General features: G+C 37.0%; 1 protein-coding gene across 2 annotated transcripts in view; it reads right to left on the reverse strand.

Annotated features, from left to right (window-relative positions):
• Nucleotides 1–22600, reverse strand: part of WDR35 (WD repeat domain 35) — a 42956-nt gene extending 20356 nt beyond the window's left edge. Inside the window, exons 1-12 of one of the 2 annotated variants that reach the window (XM_063150885.1) lie at nt 22514–22600; nt 21802–21919; nt 20892–20963; nt 19477–19569; nt 18276–18404; nt 17926–18059; nt 16141–16306; nt 15901–16046; nt 13774–13899; nt 11096–11281; nt 10518–10550; nt 8406–8466 (exon numbers count right to left, since the gene is read on the reverse strand). In XM_063150885.1, the coding sequence (XP_063006955.1) occupies nt 8406–8466; nt 10518–10550; nt 11096–11281; nt 13774–13899; nt 15901–16046; nt 16141–16306; nt 17926–18059; nt 18276–18404; nt 19477–19569; nt 20892–20963; nt 21802–21919; nt 22514–22537 (1288 nt within the window). In that variant the 5' untranslated portion in view covers nt 22538–22600. The remainder of the gene's footprint in view (nt 1–8405; nt 8467–10517; nt 10551–11095; nt 11282–13773; nt 13900–15900; nt 16047–16140; nt 16307–17925; nt 18060–18275; nt 18405–19476; nt 19570–20891; nt 20964–21801; nt 21920–22513) is intronic. The other variant, XM_063150886.1, reaches the window with a different exon arrangement.
• Between the last annotated feature and the right edge of the window lie 1976 nt (nt 22601–24576).

Consider the following 24576-nt stretch of genomic DNA (forward strand, 5'->3'; position numbering starts at 1 on the left):
AAAACATACACCCATACATTAAATGCAAAAAACAATGACCAAAAAATCTGCCCACACACAACCTAACAGCATTTTTCATTAGCTGGTAGCAAATTTCACAGGGGCCTTGTGGACTTGTCCAGAAGAGCAGAGAACTTCTTTACCAGTTCTGACTTTACCATTAACACTTTCTTCTCCCTGCTGTTTCAGCAAATCTTCATGCACTGATGCAGAAAACAGCAAATACATATAGACAAACTTTCAGGTTAATGACCAGCTCAGGAGCATCTTGAATCTCCTTAAAAAGATCCGTTAAATACTTATTTAAGGCTATTCAAAAGTTGACAATATAGAAGAGATTCTTTTTCTTAAAAAAAAGATCATAAATTTTAAGTTAGACAAGACCTAGAAATGCTGTTTGTACCTTAGTTAATAGTTGGGCCAAATATAAAATCTTTATCTGAATGGCAATAAATTAAATATTTAGCTAACTGCATACTTAGTCTTACTTTAATATACCAAAAAAAAAAATCACAGTGTAGGAATGCAGGACATTTTCTTTACTTTAGCTCTAAGCCCACTTAGAATATGTGCACAAATTGAGTATTTCATTCCTGCTGTCCATGCTCAGTGGAAAAAAAAAAAAAAAAAAACCAAAACAGTGAAGGCATAGAAAAATAAAGAAACCTAGTATGCAAATCAGCCAATGTCTTTAAGTTCTATAAGTAAATCATTATGATACCAAAAAAAAAGCTAGATAAATTCCAAAGAATTGTGCAAACCAGCCTGGTAGTGGAACACTGAGTCATGCAAATAACATGATGTGAGTAGAAAATACAGTTCTTTTACAGTGAATCTCTTAATTTTTCTCCTCTTAATTTTAGCACAGAACAGAACTCTGGAGGGAGCTATAAGCCTGCCACATAGAAGAGCAGTGCTACAAGAGACAGATGGGGGAAGATTGGTTGAACAGATTTCATTTCTTTGAAACCAAGAGGATTATATAAGCTACCCAATGGCTGCAGAATACTTTTTAGTAAAAATGACAATACTGGGCAAGAAGGCTTAGTGATGATGCTTAACATGAGCAGCATAGTGTTTACTCATTATATGCAACTCATGTATTTCATGTATTTATAACACATTCATTTCAATAATTAGTCACTGAAGGATACAGTCTCCTTCAACAAAAACATTAACAAATTCTATGTGTTTGCTCTGGTTTTTTATTAACTTCCAGCTGTATGTGCCATAACAACTAATGCTTTTATCCTTTAAAAGTTAAACATGAGAATGTCCTGACCTGTGAGGGAATAAGGTTTGCTCAAATCACAACACTTGTGTTAAGCCTCATATTTGAACTTCACTTCGTCAACATTTGAGTTCTTGTGGTCCAAGACAATGTTAAATCCCATTGCCATGCCAACCTCTGCAGCCATGGGCATTCCTCACACTCAAGAGGTGACTCCCCCTTTGACTTACAGCTTCCATGGAGCCTAAACTTATTTGTGCACACCTTGAAATACCTGAATCTGGGAAAAAAGTTGTTCACATATGGTCTGTTGTGCACCAGAAAGAAGATGGCAAAGTATTCATGCTTTATCCACGAGAATACAATCAATTAGGTGTGTTATGAACATGCCTCAGACTAAACTGACAGTTGCTGCCAAAAAGCACACACGCACCAACCCCTGACACATTTTCCTGCCACTTCCTTCATATCAGCTCTAGCAGCAGCTGGACAACAGAGTAAATTTGATCAGTTCATTCATCTAACTGACCTCAAAATTAAATAAATAAAAGATTACATTAAGTTGGATTAAAGAGAAAATCACAAATGCTGGAGCAGGCAGGAATGAGCAGCCAGCATGGAAGGCAGGGCCTTCCCTTCTTTGCAACAACAGGCTCAGCAATGACTGGATTTAAGCCAAATGTGAAATTGCAGGGCACAGCACAGAGACACAATCATCAGGATCAGATCCATGCAGAGCCATATCTGAGAGAGCAGCATTTCTACATGGTAACTGATGCTTTTAGAGAATTGCCTTTATAACTTCAACAATTACATAAAAGTAGGACACGTGGCATTTTTTGTAGGACTATTTTAGCTTTTTATATTGGTCAGTCATTGAACAAAAAAAAAATCACAAACAGAAAAATCTGTGGAAAAAGCAATTCAAATGCAAGTCTGGACACTATGAAACATTTCTTTACAAGGGGGTAGACACTCATAGGAACAACCTCCTGGAGAGGTGGTCAGTGCCCCAAGCCTGTCAGTGTTTAAGAGGCATTTGGACAATGCCCTTAGCAATATGATTTTGGTCAGCCCTGGAGTGATCCTGGACTGGATGATCCTTGTCAGTCCCCTCCAACTGAAAGTATTCCATTCCACCTTCTCGCCTCAGAGCCTTCCACACTGGGCTATGGTCTGTTCCTAAAATGTTTTCCTTCTTGACTGCATGACGGCATAAATTCAACATGAGGGAAGAATGTCCCTGCCTCTTCAAGTCTGGGCTGTTGCTGGGCAGAGAAGGAAAGACAATATGCTCATTTCAATCCCTTCAGGCTGAGGAAGACCTAGAATCCCTTCCCAGGCAGCTAGTTTAACTACTTAAGTTTCCTTTAGTATAGGGAAATACCATCTTATACAGCAGCATTGATTTGCCAGCAAGTGCTGCTCAGCTGAGCATCAGTGCCATTCACAGAACCTGTGCTCTGACTATTAAGCAGACAGAAATGCAAGCACCTCAAGTCTGAAGAAGGCAAGAAATTTGGACACTTCTCAGCATTTCCACTACACAGCAGCTTTCCATGCTCAATATGTAAACTTCTTACACTGTTGAGTTCTTCCTGCTGATTTTGCCAGTACTCAACTTCAGTATTAATGTCTTAATACTTAATTTTCAGACATTGAAAATATGTGAGAAAAACATTTAAACAGGTGCTTCACTTTTCAGATGCTGACCAAATACTGAAAAGGGTAAACACACCATCCCCATCAAAACAACTCCAACATGTGAAACAACTGCCCTTTAAATTCTTTCTGGCCCTCCTTTCCCTTCTCACCTCATTTCTCTTCACTATTCCTTCATAAAGCCTCGCCCCTGAAGGAAAGACACTTTCTTTCCTATATACCCAGGAATCTCGAATAACTTTCTACAGTGTTTGCATTTCATCCACACACACTCCATCTCACTTCAAAGCTGCTAGAAAACACCTGCTTCAGTGTCTAATCCTTGTAAAAATATAGACAGAAATCAACCTTAATGCATGACTACATTACTTCACCACATGAAAAGGCTGAGACGCTTTCTAGTCTATGAGATAGCATACACAAACAAGAAAGACAAGTGATCCCACCTAAATCTGATGGAAAGGAAGCAATCTGACAGACACAATATTAAACTGTTGTTTTCATACAAGTCTGTTACAGGCTGCTCCTGAGAAACTGGAATGAACTTAGTCTAATCAATAAATCTACCTTATTTTAGAGCCCGATTCAAATATCTCTACAAGTGTTGGCTCACAAATGGAAAAAAAATGTCAGGCAACAGCAGGGACAACTGAACATGTTGGGACATGTGGGACAACTCATGAACAACCACAGTTTACAGAACATAAATATTCAAAATCCATTACAATTTACATTAAAAGGATCAAGTAAGTAACAGCAATTCAAGTGCTTTTCACATGTAGTTCAGTCATCCCTGTTATGGCATCCAGGAGGGAGGCAAGACACCTGGGCAGGACTCCAGCTCTGCCTTTAATCCACCTGTATGTTGGTCAAGCTGTTGTATTAATTTCACTGGGTGCTAACACACACTTGAAAGATAACTCAACACATCACTATGTCAGTGCTCTTAAGCACATGTAAGAAGATGATATAATCCAGCCTGAGTGACCTTTTCTTAGCAGATACCATCTGTTGTGTTTCCATTAAAAAGATATTATATAACAAGATATTTAACCTTCTGTAGTTTATATTTAGTTATTCATCAAAGGACTTTGACAGAAAGCCTGTGAGCCTGTAAAACATGCACACAAGACACTGTGCTGGTTAATTTTTGTCCCAGAGTAGGATGGAATGCAGTAATGTTAGACAATGAAGAAAAGAGTAATTTATGGGCTAGCAAACACGAGCTATTGTGGAGGACCTCAAACACAAGGCACAGGAAGCAAGGGAAGCAAAATGCCTTTGGACAAAATAAAAAGCAATATGAGGAACAGCTGAAAGTGCAACCACCCATCAATGTTTAAAGAACGCTAAAGTGATGGCCCTTCATCAGATAATGAGTAATTAATCTTTTATTGCCACCATTAACAGAGACAAACATTAGAAAGCTAATGACATAATTAAAAAATCAACAGAATAAAGGAAATAAGCTCTTCTTTTTTTGAGCCTTACTTGGGCTACTGGCTTAGAGCCCAACAACACGAGATTTACATCTCCTGAGGGTGAATGAAACATTGCATAATGTCACAATTTCTTTGTCATTATGAGATTAATAGCGCTTTGTTGAAACAGTATTATAAAATATTATAAATTGACAATTCAGACAAACTATGTTTTAACACACATTCTCAGATACATTATTTAAATGCTCTGTCAGCTACTTAGCATCCCTACATGAGCAGCCTTTTTTCTTCACTATTCATCTCCTACCAGGACAAAATCCAAGAGGCTTTGCCCTAGAGGCCTGCAAGGCACCTAAGTCTCAAAGAGGAGTAAATGCTTTATGTTCAGTAGAGTTCCAGGTGATTCTTGCTCCAACAAGGGGCAGTCTGCTAGAAACCACAGTTACAGCCAGTCAAAAAATACAGTTCAGACTCATGGTAGTGAAGAGCACACACTCAAGAAAAGGCAGGAGCACACAGATACCAACTGCTCTGTTGAGGACATTCTACAATGTTCAAATCATTTTTCACCAGCATTTATGAAAATCAAATAAAGTAACAACCTAAGTGTATTTAAGCCACTCTGAAAGATGGCACTTAGGAGTCTGAAACAAGTGCAAGAGTTCAAAACAAAAATTACCTAACTTTTTATGGACAGAACTTTATGCAACAATTTATTAGTTTACTAAAAGGAAATTAGCTGAAAATTTGTATTAGTAGAAAGAAGAGAGGAAAAAGAATTTTAGAAACAGATAATAGCATTTTTCATAAGTCAGTAACACTCATCCAATTATCTTGAGTAAGAAAGAAGTTCATTTTAACGTTTAACTGCTTATTTCTTAAACTATTAATAATGACTCTCATCAGATAATTGATTTAATTAATGCTGATTTTCCTCATTTATAAACAGAACAAAAGGACAACGATTTTGTTAGAAATCATGTATCAACCAGAATCTTAGAGAACTTTCAGAAAGGTCTTCTGCCCTTAAGGTTTTACAAGGTCTTCTCTCTCTATTGACTTCTGCAAGGCCAGACAGCTGCTTAAGTTCAGCATGCTGTCAAACTGGAACAATTACACTTCCTACTGCCAAAAAGCTCCAACTGTGATAAACAGCATGATATACTGTACAATAGGACCTTGACTATGTACAGCTGTCAACCTCTCACACCAACTGACCTTATGTTGTAAATATTTCTAGTTGTTCTATAAAGTTGCATTTTCAAATGTTACAAAAAGAGGAAAGTAACTATGATGAAACCAGCACAATGTGTTCCAAAAGAGTTGCATTCATAGGCATTTGCTTTTCATTTTTACCTTCAATCCTTCTGCAAGTTTGGAGAGCAAAATTTAAAGGAGTCTTACAGGATGCATATATTTAAAAAAAAAAAAAAAGGCTGAATCTTTGGCTGTGTAATACAGTAATGAAAGACTCGCTTATAATTGAGGCTACAGAAATTTTTCAGGACTCAAAAATGTAAATATTCCTAACCTCAGGTATTTGTCCATCCATGAAGCTGAACATTATAATGCCAGCACTTTCACAAATGAACTCACTTCTAGGAAAGAGCAAATCTATGCACTAAACTGGTCCTCCAGTACTGGAGGGAACAGCAGCAGACTGCAGAAAGCTTCGTTATGCTAAAGGAAAAAAATATTTAATCAGGACAATTCAAGTACAGTTGGAAAAACAACAGCATTTTTCAATTAAATAGACTTTCTTTTTAAGTGTTCCCAGTTACTGAAAAAGATTCTTTTCTTGTGTACAGGCAGTTGTAGGAGATGGGTCCTACTGGCAGAATCATAAAGAAACCTTTGTTTATAATAATAAAAAAAATTATTAAACTCTCACAGACTCAAAGTTCACATAAACTGAACACTAGAAAAATGCAAAGCAAAGAGTTTAAATGCAGAGTTAGACATGTATATGCAAAGCTAATTTTAACAGTGAGTGGGATTCATCTCACCTAATTTTAGACATCTCTGACAGAGATGAGCTGGCTGCCCTGGGCTTCTTCATACCCAGTGGAGAGCAAAAAGACCCCCTCCATCAATGATTCACCCAATTTATTTTAGATGTCAGCTGCAGAAATGAGAAGAACTACTCCCTCTAAGTCCCTGAACCCTCTCCCACCACCCCAATCCTGCCTGCCAAGCAAATCCAGGAAACCAATGGGCACGTACAGTGCAGACATCTGATCAGGAGCAGAGATGGGACAGGGACAAAACAGGCACCCAACTCACACCCCTAACAGCCATCACATCATCTTACTTCATGGGATTCTGTTTTGGGCTTAGGTTTTTTGCTTTGGGTTGTATGGGTTTTTTGGCAGTGGAGAGAATTGTTACATTGTCTTATTGATGTTTTTTCTTCCAGTCTTGATAAACTTTTTGGTATTGAAGCTCCTGGACATGTTAGTCTTTCAGACTCTGATATGGCCCCCCCTATTGCAAAAGGTGGCAAGAGGACATCAAAGGGACAGAACCAGAATTCACAAGACTAAAACTATCACAATATTTCATAAACCTTCCATATGACAAAGTAGTCAAACTCATTCATCAGAGCATACTCTTAATTTTAATTATGATCTACAATATAGGGCACAAATTTCAAAATATATGTATGACTCAAAGCTGATTTCCTCCTGCTATCACTGAAAAACTGAACATTAGAAAATGATACTTAAACTTTAATTTATATATAACAAAGAATAAAGCTGTTTAGACCAAAGGAAAATAATCATTTAAGATATTGATTATTTCTAGTCCTTGGTAGATTTTTTTCCTACCTATATTCTTCTGTAAATTGCTGTTACTTCCTTGTTCAGTAGTTCTTCACCTTACTTTCCTCATCATTTCTATCTTAACAAAACTTTGCTAGACACTTTACCCATCAATTTTATCAGAGAGAATGGCTCTTTGTTGTTTAATATTAACTCCAAGTATTAGCACTATGACTTAAAACTTCTCTACTGAGACTAATTTAGCCAGAAAAGTTTCTTTTTGCAGAGAGGATAAAACGGCTCTAGAAGGCATTAAAAAAAATCATGAGGTTTCTTGTCATAATAGAGTCTTCCCTCTCATTCAAAAGCAAATAAATATTTTTATAAATTTAAATAAGTTATTTAGCCTTACAACAAAACAGCAGAGTTAATCAAAGAATCAAGGTTCAAAAAGAAAACTGCAAACAGGGTTCACAGTGTCTACTCTGAATCCAAATTCAGATCTATTTGGGTAACAAACCAAAAATAAAACAAAAACTAGAACAAATAAAAGTGGATTCATTTGTCAAATAAAAAGATTAATTTGTCAGTTTGACTACAATTCCCTCATCTATTTAAAGTGAAAATAATCAAAGATATTTATTCTCAAGGAAAAATCACAGAAAACAGTGGCATGCAATTACTTGGCAATGTTCTGTACCACATCTGCAGCAAACAAGCACTAGGGAAAACCTGGAATTCAGGACTAGTAAGGATTTGGGAGTGTTTTCATACTTGTCTTATAATCCACTGATTTTTTTTAATTGACTTTTAATTTACAATCTGAAACTACTTAGATAAAACAACTGTGATGAAGATAAGGAAAATATACTTTCAACAGTGAAACACAAGAAATTGATGCTTAAATTATATGGAAAGCAGCAACAAGGTTTTTTTAAATGAAAGTCTAGATCTAATTATTTCAATTCTTCTGATACAACTGGACCCTCTTCAAAGTACATTTTCTTATAAAGAAGTTGAATTACCACTATTTTCCTTCACTGTTGTGAAGGAAAATCTGAAGTACCAAAATCTGAAGTACCAAAATCTGAAGTACCAGTATCATTAAAAAAAAAAAAGAAATAAAGAAAAGTAGCAATTTTTTAAAATTATGTTATTCATAGTTTGCATTAACTGGAAGAATCAGTTTAAGTTGAGCCAATTTGACAAGGAATGTTGCTGTTTGATAAGCCATTCTCTTTATTAAAAGATAACTAACAGGTCAATTCCAACACAGATTACAGAATAAGACTATTGCAAGTTACTTACCAATATCAATATATTTTGGGTCCAAGGGTGTGCCAATAGAATTGCAGAGAACCAGCACATACTGTATGGAAATAAAAGCAAGTGTCATTAGTACCACACTTTTTGTAGATCAGTAAGCTGCACACAGTTTTCTGTGGAGGTGCATCTCATAACCCACAGCACACATTTTAATGCTCATCAGAAACAGAAAACACAGAGACCATGACTGTAGCAAATATAAAGCAGCATAAGCACGAGAGCAATTGAGAGTAAATGAGACCTATTTGCCAATTAGCACTATAAATTAAGAACTAGCACAAAACAGGCAAGTAACCAGCTGTTTTATGCATGGGAGCAAATCTACCAGGCAAAATCCAAAGACAACACATGGGCAAGACAGGCAGCATCTCCCCTGCTGCTGTGTGAGGCACAGGCTGTGCTGAGAGCATTTACAGGCACGATACAGCCCTGACTCAGGGATTTAGCTCTCATCAGCTGCTCATGCAAAAGACAATCTAATAAACTCCCAGAAATTAGGATCTTTGTTCTATGCTTTGCAGATCTCCACCTCCTTGAACTTCCAAGAGGGTAACAGTCTGGGGAGAATTGTCAACAAGGCTCTCCCTCTGCCCTGCAGTATCACAGGTACTACAGAAGCGATGAGGGGTTTTTTTTCAGTTTTTCCCTTCTTGTAATCTCACTCAGGAAGGCTTTAATAGCACAGTTACCTCAGAGACTGGGCTGTTAAATTCAGGAAGATGCAAATACATAAAAATTCACTTGACAATAATGCTTTATTGTTGTAGTTTATGTATTTATTTCTTCAGGTCTAAATCAAGGATTAAATATCTGAATGGTTATTGCACAGGGAAATGCCTTGACTGAGAAGTATGGAAGTTAAGGAGCAACTTTTATTGTAAAGTTTTTAAATTTAAAATAAGTAAAATATACAAAATGTATATTTTGGGTTACCAAAATGTGAATTACCCATGAGCTGTTACCCTGACTCTCTCGGAAATGAAAGATAATTAGTTTTTCATGGTTCTTTCACCTCCTGAACAATCCATGTAATTGTGGTAGGAGACTACAGTAACTGTACAGCTACCCTTTTAAACTGATAGATTAACATCTTATTCATCACATGAGAGCAGCTCAATTTAGCTTTTCATCTACTGTGTGAACTTCATTCTTCCAAAGAAAAAGAGCTGAAAGTGGATTTCTTTTGATTATTTTTTTTTTCTGGTTTGGCCACCAATAAGTACCTCACAAAAATAGTACTTTTCTTTCTTTGTTCATAAGTTAAACTTTTCACCAGCATTCTCAGATTTCTATTTAAAAAAAAAATGTTCTGCCTCTGCCTGTGTAGGAAAACACACATGGCTTTTTTAACTCTTGTTTTTTATTTATATCATGTTTACATTAATTCTTCTCTGGTAAATTATCCCTACATTGAGTCTACAATAAATTTCTCTTTTATGTCCTTTCTGGTCATTTCTGAGACTCCAAGTCAGCAGATCAGAGCCTGTCAAGGAGTAATGGAATAAAAGTATCCAAGACAGGCTGCATGACCCACACACAGTGGTGCCAGGGAAGGAAGTTTCCACTGGCTGATTTATCCAGCCTTGTTATGGATATCAACACAAAGTCCTTAATTTACTGACACATCTACTTGCAATATCTTTAAACAAGTCCTGCTGAAATTAAGTATTTTTTTTCCCATTAGCTATTGCTTGAATTCTGCCATCCTGAAACCACAATTCTAATGACCAAAATCTCTTGTAAACCAAACTAATAACTGCTACCCACAAACCTGTGCACTTCATTTCCTAAAACCTGGCAACTCACAGTGTTAATAATTACACTGGAGCCATTTCAAAACAAATGATAGGTGGTCCTTACTATCTGTAATTTTCAGGTGAGAAAATTAAATCTCTTATTTATGCTCAATAGAGTTGCACTAAGTCTCTCAACTGTTTGTTTCCTCCTTTAAAATTACAATTCAGAAAAAAAATTATTTTACTGCACTCAACTTCAGCAAATGGCCACAATCCCATGTTTTCAATCCATATGAGAGTATACCATTTATAGCACAATGAAGCAAAGCAACACTACAGCACGTTTGGGGATTTTTACCATGGCACCAAATGACTCTGTCTCCTGCTCCTCCTTTGTAAGCAATATATAAGTGATACAGAAAATAATTCTGAAATGATTACACAGGAAAAATCATGTAACAGTATCACACTAACAGATCATTCATTAACCAAAGAATACATTTATCAATTGTGATTACACATAAAATAAATTAATAAACAAAGAAGTTTGCAGTAAAATGTAACTTACTAAAAAATTGCCCCATTTTTTCCATTTCTGACTGACGAAATATTCATTACCCTTCTCATGCTTTAACCTTGTCTCTGAAGAACTGTTCCAAATATTTCTGAAGAAACATTCATCTGGAAGGCTGCAGTTTTTTTAGGTTACTAATGGCTGCTAGGAGTTATCTGTAGATGCAGTTACTTTGAATCAGCTACTTTTTGTTTGTTGGGACTGTGTGTTTTTGAACACAGAGCCCATTTATGCCATTCTGCCAAACGACAACTGACACAACTCTAAGGCAGATTCAAACTTTTACATTTCATCGTATTCCGGCTGTAAAGAACTGACACGTGGAACAGAGCATTTCAAATGAAAATTAAGACAGATTTTACCTGAGGCTGATTTTCATCTGCTTTAGTTGCTAAAACACAGAAGTCCCCATAAGTTGTAATGGAAATAAGGCTCTTGACATATTTCACATATTTCTCATTGTTTTTTGTGTCCCAAAAGACGACACAGCACTCTGGGCGGTCCGCTCGGGTGTAGGCGTAAACAACGGTGTTGGAACAGTAACCCCACTGCCAAGAAACACAATGTTGGTAAAACCAATCAGAAACCACAAGAATTCAATAATGAATGGTCCCAGCCATGAAAGAGTTTTAATACACAATTAGTATTCAAAACTTCTTACCTGTCAAGTGACAACCTGATTTATTATGAGAACACAGCTCACATAATAAGATACCGGAATAATAAACTGACAAAGTAGCTTTTCTATCACAGCAAGCTTTTTCTATCACCATCAGAACTGAAGGATCACCCTTAAAATTTGACAAGATCTCACTCTGCCCTGTTTCCTCCTTGTTCAGCAGGTATATAAGTATATTTATATAGTTCAGCAGGTATTCAGAAATAGCCAGTGATGATGGTTTTTGCCATGAAAATGCTTGCTTTGTGTCTACTGCTTGCTTTTGTGACTGCTTTGTGAACTTCAGAAACCTGAAGTTCATTTCCCATAGGACATACAATAAATACCTTAAACAGTGCAATTCCAGAGGCAGACAAAAATAAGCAATTACACAGGAGCACTGTAATAACTAACATGACCTCTTCCATATTAGTACCATGGAAAAACCCCTCCCTTCCTCCCAGAAGAATGTAATTATTCCTGTAACAAGTAAAAGAAAGGGCAAAAAGGCAAAAGAAACAGAACATACAGGAGGATGCATTTTATTGCATTCAACTGATTTAAAGTACAAAATATAATGATGAAAATCCTTTCTAATACAACAGAATCTGAAAATAGGAAGAAGGTGAATCTGTCAAATAAATGAGACATAAAGCAAAAGATGATGATGCAATTGTAGAAAACCTAATAGAATTCTCTGCATCAGCATCTACTAGAGAGGGAGAAGAAAAAGCCTATTAGTGTTGGCAAGAGAGGCTCCCACACTCCTCAGGAAATGAAACCAAAGTGATGAACTACAGCATCAACAGAAGAACTTCTAGAGTAGACCCACAGACTCTAAACTAGTACTACCACTCCATGCAAACTATGAATAGCTTTAAAAAGATCAGCTCAATTCATAGTTTTTACTGTCACATTCATTTAAAGGCCCCTTTCTCTTATTATGGCTTATTGAAAAATAGAAGAAAACAGATTATTCAGTAGATTGGTAATGTGATATTAACTCTACATCTCCAGGTCATTAATTCCAATCCAGCCTAAGATAATTACAGCTTTGAATCACTCCCATTTAATGACTGTCACCTTTTAGAATATGTAGCTCTTAAAAGGGATTAACTTATATTACCAAAACACAGCAGAAGTATTTATTGAAGGAAAACATTTATCATTCACCATAAAAATATTTAACACTGAAATAGAGCATACTGCCAACATATTAAGTTTATTTGCTGCAGGAATAAATTAATTTGAACATATCTCTTTCCTTTTCAATTGTGCAAAATGGAAAAAAAAAGAGCTTACATATGCAGTTCCTAAAACTAAAGTTTCAAAGTATTATTAATTTGCTAACTGTGCCAGATCTTGAAACACACATGGTCTCCTAGATACTGATGAGTTTAAGAAAAAGCAACAGGCCTGTGTTCCAGCTGTTGCACATCTCCCAGAATAAACATTAGGTAACATTTCCTGCAAGACTAATTTCCAGCTCAGATTTCCAAAGTCTTTTCCAGAATATTTACAACAAAGTATTTGAAAATGCTTCCTAGCAGACTTGTGTTTACAACTCCCTGACCAAAATACATTTCAATATAGCTGCAGGATGTTCCTCACATTGCACTCTCTGTAATTACAGTGGCTACACACTGATGATTAAAGAACATATCCTGTGCTGTGAAAAGAAGTATACAATACTCTATACTGGACAGTAAGTGCTATTATTTGTTAAACTGTAAATTTAAATGAAATAGTTCTAACTCTAAAAAAAAAAAAAAGACAACAAATGAAAAAACTCAGGTGGTAAACAAGATAAAACATTATTTAGAATTAGATGAGACACACTTGTAAGAAGTATATTGGGAACTGAAACATAAGCAGGAAGTACATCTATCAGGTTGCATTCACTCCTATTGTTCAGGTGTCTACTCAACTTTCCAGGCTCAAATGAATAATTCATCACTAAAAACAATGGCAATAAAGTAAGGCTCAAACAATTCCCATCATATGACTCAGCCCAACCTAGTTAACCAAACAGCACTGAAAACACAGCAGCCTTACCTAATGGCATCCTCAAGTCCTACCAAATTTAGAATCATGCCCAGTTGTTTCCTTATTGTGACAGTGAAACTCCAAATGCATTGTAAAGGCAATGGCTTTACAATATCAAGCCACTGCATCACCATGACAGACCCCCACATTCTATTAAAACTGCAAGTCAGTAGTGCTGATCAAGCTGCAATCATAAGTTAAGCACTAGTTTGATATATATACATATACACACGTATATGTGTGTATATTAGAGCAAGCTACTTTTTCAACCTGATCAGAAAGAGAATAAGTAACAGGAAACTAATTCATACAATGAAGTTTCACATTACTACGTACCTTGTAATGTGGACGAATGTTTGCAAAATATATGTAATGATCAACAGCCAGGGCAATTTTCAGTCCACCTCCCTCCCAGGACAAGGAAGAGACCTGTTTGCCAGGAACCTTCAGTGTGCGTAAGTGCTTGGTTAGAACAAGGAAAGAAAAAGATTGGAATTTATCACAGGAAAGCCACTCTAAAATACATAAATTACTGTTTTGATTGTTGTTGAAAAAAGCCCTATAGATATTCTTTACATAACAATTCTCAAACTGCAATACATATGCAAAGAAAGAGAGATATTTAAGGTGTACACCCTAATGTGTTCTTTCACCTCAGGCTTGGTTTGTTTTTTCATTTGCACTTTATTTCTCAAGAGAGAAAGAAACAACAGGACTCAGTGATAGTTCAAGCTTGAAGAAATAAACAGTAGTTAGAGAATGACATTATAAACATTATTCCCTTTGGTTGGTAATTTGAATCACCTTTATGATTTCAGTCACAATAAAAACACAGCAGTAGCACTGATCCTGACATACCTCAGAAGTTTCACTGACACTGGCAGTGTATCAGTCAGTTCACATACAACACTCTAAACTACAGTTGATAGCTTAAACAAATAAAAACATATCTCTACTCAATGTCAAGAGCAGGCAATTAATTAGCTGCAAAGGAACACAATTTTCAGTGAGGCAATGGACATTTTCCTCTTCTCTATCCCCTTCCCAAAAGAATCTAAGAAAGGCAATTGGTACACTTTCCATCTTTTTTCAAATATTTTTATATTGCTGAAGAATTAAAATTGAATGAAGGAAACAATTAGAAAAAAAAATACTGTTTTCAAAAGTATAACCTAAGTCCTACAGAGCACTTCTTTGGGTATCCTTCTAAAAGGGTACCATTTTAGTTGCAAATAATATAGAGGCATGTAGTAAAAGATACAGTTATCTACTATTTACTGTACATTTTTGAATAATCTTAGGCTTTAAAAAAATATTTGAACATTGATGCTCAGTTCTAACGTTCCTTTTGAGTACCTATTTCATGCCTTTGATCAGATGCACATACCAAGTCAAAATATTGCTCACACATTATTCACAGAAAATACCATCTTCCAAAAAAGCTAAGTCCATATCTGAGTACAGAAAGAGTACAAAACAATTCTAAAACCTGAAAACTTTAAACACTAAATAGAAAATCTGCAACACTAGTTTCAGGTAATCCAAAGGACATCAGCAACCAGAGATGCAACATTATTGCCAAAACCTTTGGTTCCATTAAATCCTTTCAATTAAGGCAACCCCTGTAGATGATGTTGGATCTTAACCCCTGTCACAGCACAGCTCAGAGCTGGCCAGAGCTGTTCCCTGTACAAGGGACAAACTTCATTACACTCTGAGACACAACACTAACTCACTGATTTTCAGTGTATTACCAAGAGGGAACAGGAGATTACCTGGTAAGGTAAAAATAGCACAAAAAAAAATATTGACCAGTTGTCTCTCAACTATCAAACATTTAATCTACTATAAAAAGCCAGGATGGACAAAAACCATTTACAAAACAACAGCACCAACAGTCAAATGAAGAAGTTTAGAAAAAAAATTAGCTTTTTTGAGGTTTCTGAGCCATTGCTTTTACTGATACAAGATGCCTTTTTGCCACTTTTACTGATTCCATATAAAAGAGCAAATATCAAGTATTTAATATCAATACTCATTCACTCTGTATTTTCAGCTTCTAATCTAGAGATGCCCAGGTCTCTTACACAGCCAGTATAGAAAGACAACTACTTCTGGATTTGATACACAGATGTTGAGATCTGGACTGCTACCTGAGCTCCAAACTGCTTATCTTCCATAGTCTCATCTCAGGGATCTGGTGTTCAAAGTCAGACACCACACTTATCCTATCACTAATGTTTTGAGAGAGGATTTTCACACTGGCCACTATGCTGCTGTTCTAAAAGGGTACATGGTCCAGTTTCCAGATCCATGTGGATATCCCAGATGGATAGCTCAGAGCACTAAACACCTACATTTTGGCTTCCAAATTCCACTGGTAATGACCCTATAGCAAAACATCATAAAATTTAGAAAGAAGAAAACCCCCAAACATTTACACTATGTATCAAATATTTTTACCTCACCAAAGGGAGTGTAGAATTGCACAACATTGATATCTTTATCTTGAGAAGCTGCTTTGAGGGAGCCTGCCAGTGCCAGAATGCTTCCATTGGAGTTCCACTGAATACATACTACATTGATACCAGCATCAATCAAAACAGGATCTAGTTTTTAAGGAATAAACATAGAATATCAACACAAGTAGACATTTTGGGTCAAGGGAAGCTCAGTAACTTGCACTCTACATTTTGTACTCACTGTAGTCATTCTCATCTCTCATGATCTGGCATCTCCCATTGTCATAACAGACAGCAAGGCAAGGGCAGTTGGGCTCAATGTAGCCTTGGGTACCGTGGTACCAGTGTATCCCAGCAATGCTGAAAGCTCCACTTAAATTCACCAAACAGCTCAACTTCATTTTCACCTGCACAGGAATGGTTAATTCAAGTCATATAAAACATGTTATTTAAAGAATAATTTAAATCTCTACTGACAGTTGCAAGACAAGATGTCGAAGCAAAATTGTTTTCCTGTCCCAAGAAAAATGTTGAAGTTCTCAGAATTTTACAGGTTTGAAAAACTTCCTTATATAATCAAAGCCAGATCAGACATACAAAAAAACATCTATTTTTAACTACAAAGAAGTACCCCAATGTTGGCATTTTTCTTCTTTGAAAAGTAACTTCAAGAAAACCAGCAACGTAAAAAGGCCACCACTGACACATGTACATAACCATGAGAAACCCCCCGGAACACAGCAAAAAATAATCATTGTTTCAAACCATTCATAGGCACAAAATTTAAAAAGCAACAAAAGAAAACCCAACAACATCAACAAAAATAACAAAAAAACTTTTGTTTGCTTTTTCTTGACTAAAGTTTACTGAATAACATATAAAAATAATTGGAAAAAACTGATGTCCAAATTAGAACACCAATTAAGAGAACTCTTGCAATAACTAGCCCAGAACACCTGGTAACACAAGTAAGGGTTTGTCTGAAAGATAAGGGAATTCCTGAATGAATTCCAAGAGGAATGCCAGGTAAGTAATGGGAGAGAGGGGGAGAGGGAGAGAAAGCACAACCGTGCATATTGTTGATATGGTGGGGGAAATGACAGCAAATTATTTCAAGAATTTCAGTAATTTGTAGCAGTTGGAAATACCACAACTCACACAGTGGAAAGAGAGAAAGATACAGTGGGAGGATAAAGAAAAGAAAATGGGAAGGGTAGCAGATACTTTCTTAGGAAGGTAATGAAAAGGAGAAGAAAATTCACCATATTAAGCATCTAAAAGTTAAAAACACAGTCTCAAATACACGGATTTTAAAGTCATTGTTTTACTTAGCATTTTGTTATAGTCATACTCCAATACTTTAAGTAAGTAGATATGAATAAATAAAAAAATAAATAAATCTAGGTTGCAGGAATTCAGCAATATACTACAGCTATTTCCTTTTCTTTTTCTACTCACTACCAGGATCTCTATAAAGAATGATAGGAGCAATAGGAAAATAAACTATTGCTTTTTCTAAAAGCGTGCTAATACTTTAGGAAGCAGAAGCTGTAATAAGTCAATATCCTTTAAGCCAGCATTAGTTCCTCCAAATAATGAAAGAAGGAAAAAAACAACAGCTAAAAAATATTAAATCTGACCTATCATCACAAACATCTTTGAAAGTAAAGATTTTCAGATGCCCCGAAGAGTTTAACTTCATTTCACCAGTCTGACCATTCCTACTTAGCATTTTCAGTAACTATTGCAAGGCTGAAAGGCATTAGTTGATGTGATAATCATTTAGCTACCAAAAAAGAAGTAATTTTAATAAAAAGCTACAGAACTCTTGAATAAAAGCTCTGTGCTTTTATTCTAGGAGGTTGTCCAGTTCTCAGTACTGATGTCCACCAATTAAATAAACATTAATAAATTAAAAGGAAGTGAGCTTTTATGCCTATTGAAGTAAATTATAATCCTTATACATAATTATTATTATACCTTGATATTATAATTATAATCCTTAATTATACCACAATGAACTTACAATAAAATTTCCCTGATTGTCATAAATGTGAATCTCTCCATTTGACATTCCAAAGAGCAAAATTTTGCTATTGGAGGACCAGGCCACGTGGCACAGGTGGGTGCCTTTCAAGTCTTTTCCCCAAATGCGATTGCCTGGAACAAAACAATGACTGCACTTAAAAAATACACCACAAAAATTAAAAACAGGATGCAAGCTACCAATGTAAAAACTAACACAGCTGAAGTCAAAGCCACAATTAGTAAATAACTATTAATTACATTTACCTAGAGAAACAGAGCCACTGTGTATATAGCACTATAAACAAATTTGTGTGATAGCACAACAATTAGTAGGGCTTAAAATCTTACCATCCACTGATCCAACAATCACAGCTCCATCCTCATACACAATACAAATCTTCTGGCCATCAGCATTCCAGCTCATACTTCGAACCACTGATTTATTTCTGTTGTTAATCATCTCTTCATACCAAGAACCTATAAGAAGTGAAAGAAAAACTGAGTTACCTCTAGAGGACTCAAGGTACATGCTAGTCACTGAGCTGCCCTTGCAGTAAAAGCCTAGCAAGACCACAGCAGTGTCCCCAGAAGGCACAGACACAGTTACTGTGGAACCCAGTGCTCCCATGGGAGCCGCTCATTCCCAAAGCCAACCGTGATGAATGAGGACTCGGAAAGGGGAGCCAAAGTCCAAGAGGGGCCTACAGAAAGAGCTCTGTGCTTCAGGAATTTCAGAACTGACAATAAAATAGGAAACATAAACAGAAGGAACAACTGGTTTCACTAGGAATAGGTAATAAGTAATTTACTGATTATTTTCCAAAACTAACAGATTATTTATGTGACAGCAGCCATCATGTATCAGCCAGAAAGTCTTATTCTTTACTCCTGAAATGAGAAGAACAGCTAAGATTTTGTTTCCATTTTTCATTAAACTAAAATTCCCAAGAGAATAGGAAAACCTTTTATTTTCTTTTTCTTTCCCACATGTGTTGGAAAGCAGTTACCTTGATGTGAGGTTTGCTGGCTTTTAAATGAATTCCAGTGAACCACAGTATATGTGTGTGTGAAAGGGTCAAGAGCAATAAAAGATAATTATAGTCATGCACTGGTTAGTCATATTGGTTCACTACCTTAAACATTTCTAAAGATAGGTTTTATGAGAGTACTTAATTGATGCTTTATGCAGTGTTGATAAGTTCTTGTAGTCTACTAACATGCTTGTGCTCACTGCACAATATATTTTTCATGCTGTATTCCAAGCAACAGAGATAAAAAAATTAGAGCAGTTTATCAAGCACATGGCTAAGTACTGATATCTTCATCTGTGGTAGCTCTGCAGGACAAATGCCTTGTGTCATGTGACTACACTATAAAATTACAGACAAATATTACAATAAAACTTGAAAGTAATTTTAAAACTATTTTGAGCTATACAATCTGCAAAATAAAAACTCTGAAAAACAACAGTAAAAACTACAAGTGAGGGATAAAAATATTTCTAATGACACAGAATATTATGCCATCTCAAGTTTATCCTGCAGAATACCTCTGTACATCATCCACACAATGATGAGGCCATTTTGATCGCTGGTAGTCAATTTTTGATACTGTTCATTCCATGTCACAACCTGCACAAAACCTAGAAAGTGATAAAAAGCTTTTTACTGGCATTATTTAAGTAGTTAATAAAAAATACAACATCCAACTTAATCAACCTGGAGCTTTTTAGAAATTTACATTGCTGACTTGGATTTAGTTGTAGGCTTCTTTCTGTGTCACTTATTTCCTCTTTCAAAATTCTGCTCAAGAGCTCCTTTTGCTTCTGTATTCACCCACCGGAGTAACATCTTCTCCAAATCCTGCTCATTGTTGATTCCACACCCAAAGCCCAAAGCATGGTTTTGCAGTTTCTGACCACGTCTGACACTCTGGGTCACTGACAAAATTTTGCAGCTGTAGGAAGTTTGGGGTTTTTCTTCCTCTTGGTAGTCTGATCCTCACTGTTGCTGCACTTTTAAAACATAATCTCCCTGACAATTACCCAAAAGAGCACTCTACACACAAATCCTTCAGATCCTCAGGCTTCATATGGGATCCCACTCACAAATACACACTTGAAATTTTATCAGCTCCATACTGCAGATCAAATTGTATCACACTTTTTCCTCCCCTCACTGCTGGGTACCCATTTTCTCTGTATCCTTTCCATTTTTAGTGCTTCAGTCAAGAACATTATCAACAGATGCAATCAAAGATATTCTGATTGTCAGAGATTTTTAGGGTAATAGGAATCTATTTCAGAATTGAAGACATCCATTCAAAGTATCAGCTAAATTAATTCCTCCCAATTAAATTTGTTCCAATCCTATTTAATTAAGCCCTTAAAATACCCTGACTCTTGGCAGATTTCAACTGCAAGTCCTCATAAAGAAGTCCATTTCCTCAAATAATGCAAGGATTTTAGCATCCTCTTCATATCCCATTGTCCATGGCTGATGACCATCCAGCATTTCTCATGTGAGAAGTCCTCCCTAATTTGTGCTGCATTCAGTTTTTACTTTCACACATTATACTTCTCCAACTTGCTTTCTAACCTCTCTAAACTTTGTACACTGCAGTCTATGCATATACACATTCTGTTATTTGTCAATAAAGGGGAAAATTGCCATATATTTAACACAGAAATCAAGTTTACTGAACCAATTTTCATTTCTTCAGAAAAAAATGGAAAACTACTGTAACAGTAATCTCACAGATATTATTAAAAAGAAAAGTCAAACAGCCTTATCCAAGATGTCATGGTAAAAATATACAGCCAAGCTATTAGATACCATGCTGAATAATCACAAACTTTATTTTGGGTTTACAATAAAAAGTTATACCAAAATTACTCAGTCAGCTTCACAAAATCTTGTATTTCTATTCTAACAAAAAGCAGACCAAATGCCCAAATACACTTACCACTATGACCTTCTAGAGTTTGAGTCACAGAAATGTTGTTAGGAGCTGCTAGTCCCTTTATCTTTGCCTCATCTAAAAAATAACAGAATTCACTAAGAAAATAAAACTTAGAAAGCATACCTGTTATCATGTTTCTATGAATACTGAAGCTCTAATCACAATTTACATAGATACACTGAACCACTTAAAAAGAAGTACATAGTAACTGCAGGATGAAATTTCCACCCCTCAGTTCCATGTGTTTGCCATTCACATCTGTCATCCAAATTGAGACACACCTTATGGTCTAGCAGTTTTTCAGAGAAAAAAGCAACAAAATAAACAAAAAAGAAAAACAACAACAACCAAAGAAAAACAAACCCCAAACCCCACAACAATATATATGGTTATCACATTTCGTTACATTCAGAAAAAAAAGTTTCAAAATTTTTGAAAATGGATTTTACTTTTTCTGGAACATATTTATTTAAAAGAAAATACACAGCTTTCTCTGTAAAATAATTAAGATGGTAGAAAACATTAAAATAAAATTAAGAAATAACAAAGTAAGTTACAAAATAAAGAGGGAGCCTACACAAAAATAATAATTATATGCCCTAAAAAAAAAAAAAAAAAAAAAGGAAGCAGCACTGAAGAAAACTTCAGCAGATATAATGGGCAGACAAATTATTTGTGTGCTAAATAAGACCAGCTGGAGAAAAACTGTATACATAAGACAGTGATGAAAAAATTTGATGTTACAAGAAATACATAATAGCTATGTAAAGATTTAAAACATATGCAATATTGTCAAGTAACTTGGGGAAGAAGTTATGCTTAAGTGTGGAAGGTTTTGTTAAAATACAAATTAAAACATTAAAAAAAAAAAAAGAAACAAAAACTAACAAACTAACACACCCCTCCCATTTACCTGTTTGTGTTTCTAATTTTATTACTTTCAGTAATCCATCCTCTCCACCACAGGCTATGAAACCTTGGGTCTTATTCCAGGAAATACATTTTAATCGAATATTACCGGGAATTGCAATCTGAAAAAGAAGTATTTTGTATCTCTACACAGTCGCAATAACGATGTTTTATTTTACATCGTCTTATCTGAACACCTCAGAGACATCTACAATAGCACAAGAGACAAATTTATTTCTAATAACAGACCTATACACCAAAAAAAGAGAGAAGACAGAACTGTAAGCATTAGAGAAACTGTGCCACCCTCAAGCAATTGAACTTATGCAGTAAATAATAACAAGAGGACACCTGCAAAGGTGTGCTGAGCAACAAAACCAGGTGACAGGGGTCACACAGTGCACAGAGCTTCGGCCTCCAGCGGAAAAGCCGCGTCCAGAGCCTGCCAGGGGAAACACTGCGGAGCTGCCGGAGCAGCGGGACACTGAAGAAGCCGCAAGCCAGGCCAGGGGAACCGGCGGGACAGAGCGGGACAGCGTTCCGGGAGTGCCGCACCGCGGCCCGGAGTGCCGCAGCAGCCGCGGGCGGCGGGAGAGCCCCGAGGGTCCCCTCAGCCCCCGCGGGCTCCGCGCTCCCGATCCCCTGGACTCCCCAGGGCAGCTCTCCCTGCCCGAGAGCAGCCTGCCCTCCGCCGCCCCGCGCCTCCCCCGCAGCACCTTCTTGCACAGGTAGATGAACATCGCGGCGGAGCGCAGGAGCCGACGGGCCGGCCCTCACGGCAGCGCGCCCAAGCCGGCGCTGCGTCCCCCTGGCAACCGCCCGCGGAAATGGCGCCGCTTCCGGGGGAGCGGCCGGCGCCATTAAGGGTGTGCCCGCTCCGGCGGCGGGCCCGGGTTGCCGCGTTGGGCCCTGAGGGCATCGACCGGCCCAGGCTGTTCGGGAGTGCTCGGCTCGGTTAGAAAGCACTGCCCGTTCCTTAATAAAGGTCACGCTGCTTTTACACGAAGAAGTATCCCCAAGTTTGTGAACCGCAGGTTGTCTGCGCACGGTGTTTGTAGTGTAACTTACATCAAAATAGAATCATAGAATGGTTTGGGTTGGAAGGGACTCCAAAGGCCATCTAGATCCCTGCCATGTCCTGCCATGGGCCAGGACACCTTCCACAGACCAGGCTGCTCCGAGCCCCACTCAGCCTGGCCTTGAACACTTCCAGGGATGGAGCATCCATTGCTTCTCTGTGCCAGAGCCTCACCACCCCCACAGTAACAAATTTCTTCCTAATATATTACCTAAACCTGCCCTTCTTCAGCTTAAAGGCATTCCTAATCAAAAAGGAAGGAGACTTAATTGAAACAAAGAGCAGCTAATGTTATAAATAAGAAGCTTGACTAGGCTAATATTCAAGCAGCAATCAATTTATTAATTAATACGGTACAGTATGAGCAATACAGCACTGGGTACAATGGGGGAAGTTTTCCCTCCAACTGCAGAACGATAGTTGAGGCTTACAGGTATTTATAGGGGTACTTATAAGCTTTCTTAGCAGTTTCTATTCGCACTTTTTACTCATCATCAGTTTCTATTCCCAATTTTTACGTCACAATTCTATACACTGTTGTGATTTAGTTTTTCTCAGGATGTATCCCAGAAAGGAGTATCCCCAGATGGTGGTGGTGCAGTTTCCGAAAGAAGAAAGAATCCCATCTGGTGAAGTCCAGCTCCCCAGATGTGGGCCCACCTTTTAATTGCAAGGACTATAAATCTCATAACAGTGATGTGCAGCTTCCCTTGGTCGAAACTATAAATCCTTGAGTTGATGTTCATCTTCCTTTCTCAAGCTGCTTTTCTCTGTTTTGTTAAGGTGTGAGATAAGCATGTTTCCTTTATATATATTCCAAAGCTATTGTTTCAAGGATACAAGCAATATTCTAAAATTCTACTTCAGAAGGTTTATTGCAAAACTCTTTAAGGCTTAACTACAAGCAAAGAGCAACATCCTTAACACTTTAATTCAAATGCTCCTAAATCAACTAAGGTTAATTGCAAGCAAAAGATAGGTTCAAAGGCCTTCTTCCATGCTTTACTTTCCTCAGTTATTATTAGAATTCGTCTTTATAACTGTCTCATGGTCAGTTTCCACACATATCACAATCACAAATACACACATTGCCTGGTATGTACCTGAGACAAAACACAGCTTTGTATTTCACACTGCCAAGTTCTCAGTGATGCTGAGGTATTAGAAAAATAAATTACTCACTAATACTGCCATGTTAAAATTTACAACTGGACAAGTTTTGATGATCTCAGACCTAGGGGAAGGTTAATAAAGCTTGGGGAGAAGGATGTCACACTGATAATGGACACAAAGAATGGAGAATTTATTGGCCACAAGGCCCACATTTGGCAGAACTCCCAAGATAAGAAAGAAACAAATAAAGTCAACTCAGCATCGTGCGGCAATCAGCTCAGACTGGGTAAAAGGTAATTCTGGCAGGGGCAGATTGCAACCATCGGACCCAAGAAATCCACCAACCCAAAAGAAAAGAAAGACTGAGCACGTGGAGTAATTAACATGAGAAGAAAGAGAATCATTGACCAACAGAAGGTAGAACACTAATTAACAGAAGAACTATGTAACTTGTAGCACTATGTAACTCCAGCATCCATTGGCCTTTTGGTCAGAGACTGTGCAAGTATCTCCTCACCCAGGAGTGGATAAGAGACACAAAGATGCAACACATGAAAAGAGACTGTATAAAGTAAATAGAGGGATTGA

The sequence above is a fragment of the Melospiza melodia genome, chromosome 3, assembly GCF_035770615.1.
Source record: "Melospiza melodia melodia isolate bMelMel2 chromosome 3, bMelMel2.pri, whole genome shotgun sequence".
Lineage (NCBI taxonomy): Eukaryota > Metazoa > Chordata > Aves > Passeriformes > Passerellidae > Melospiza > Melospiza melodia.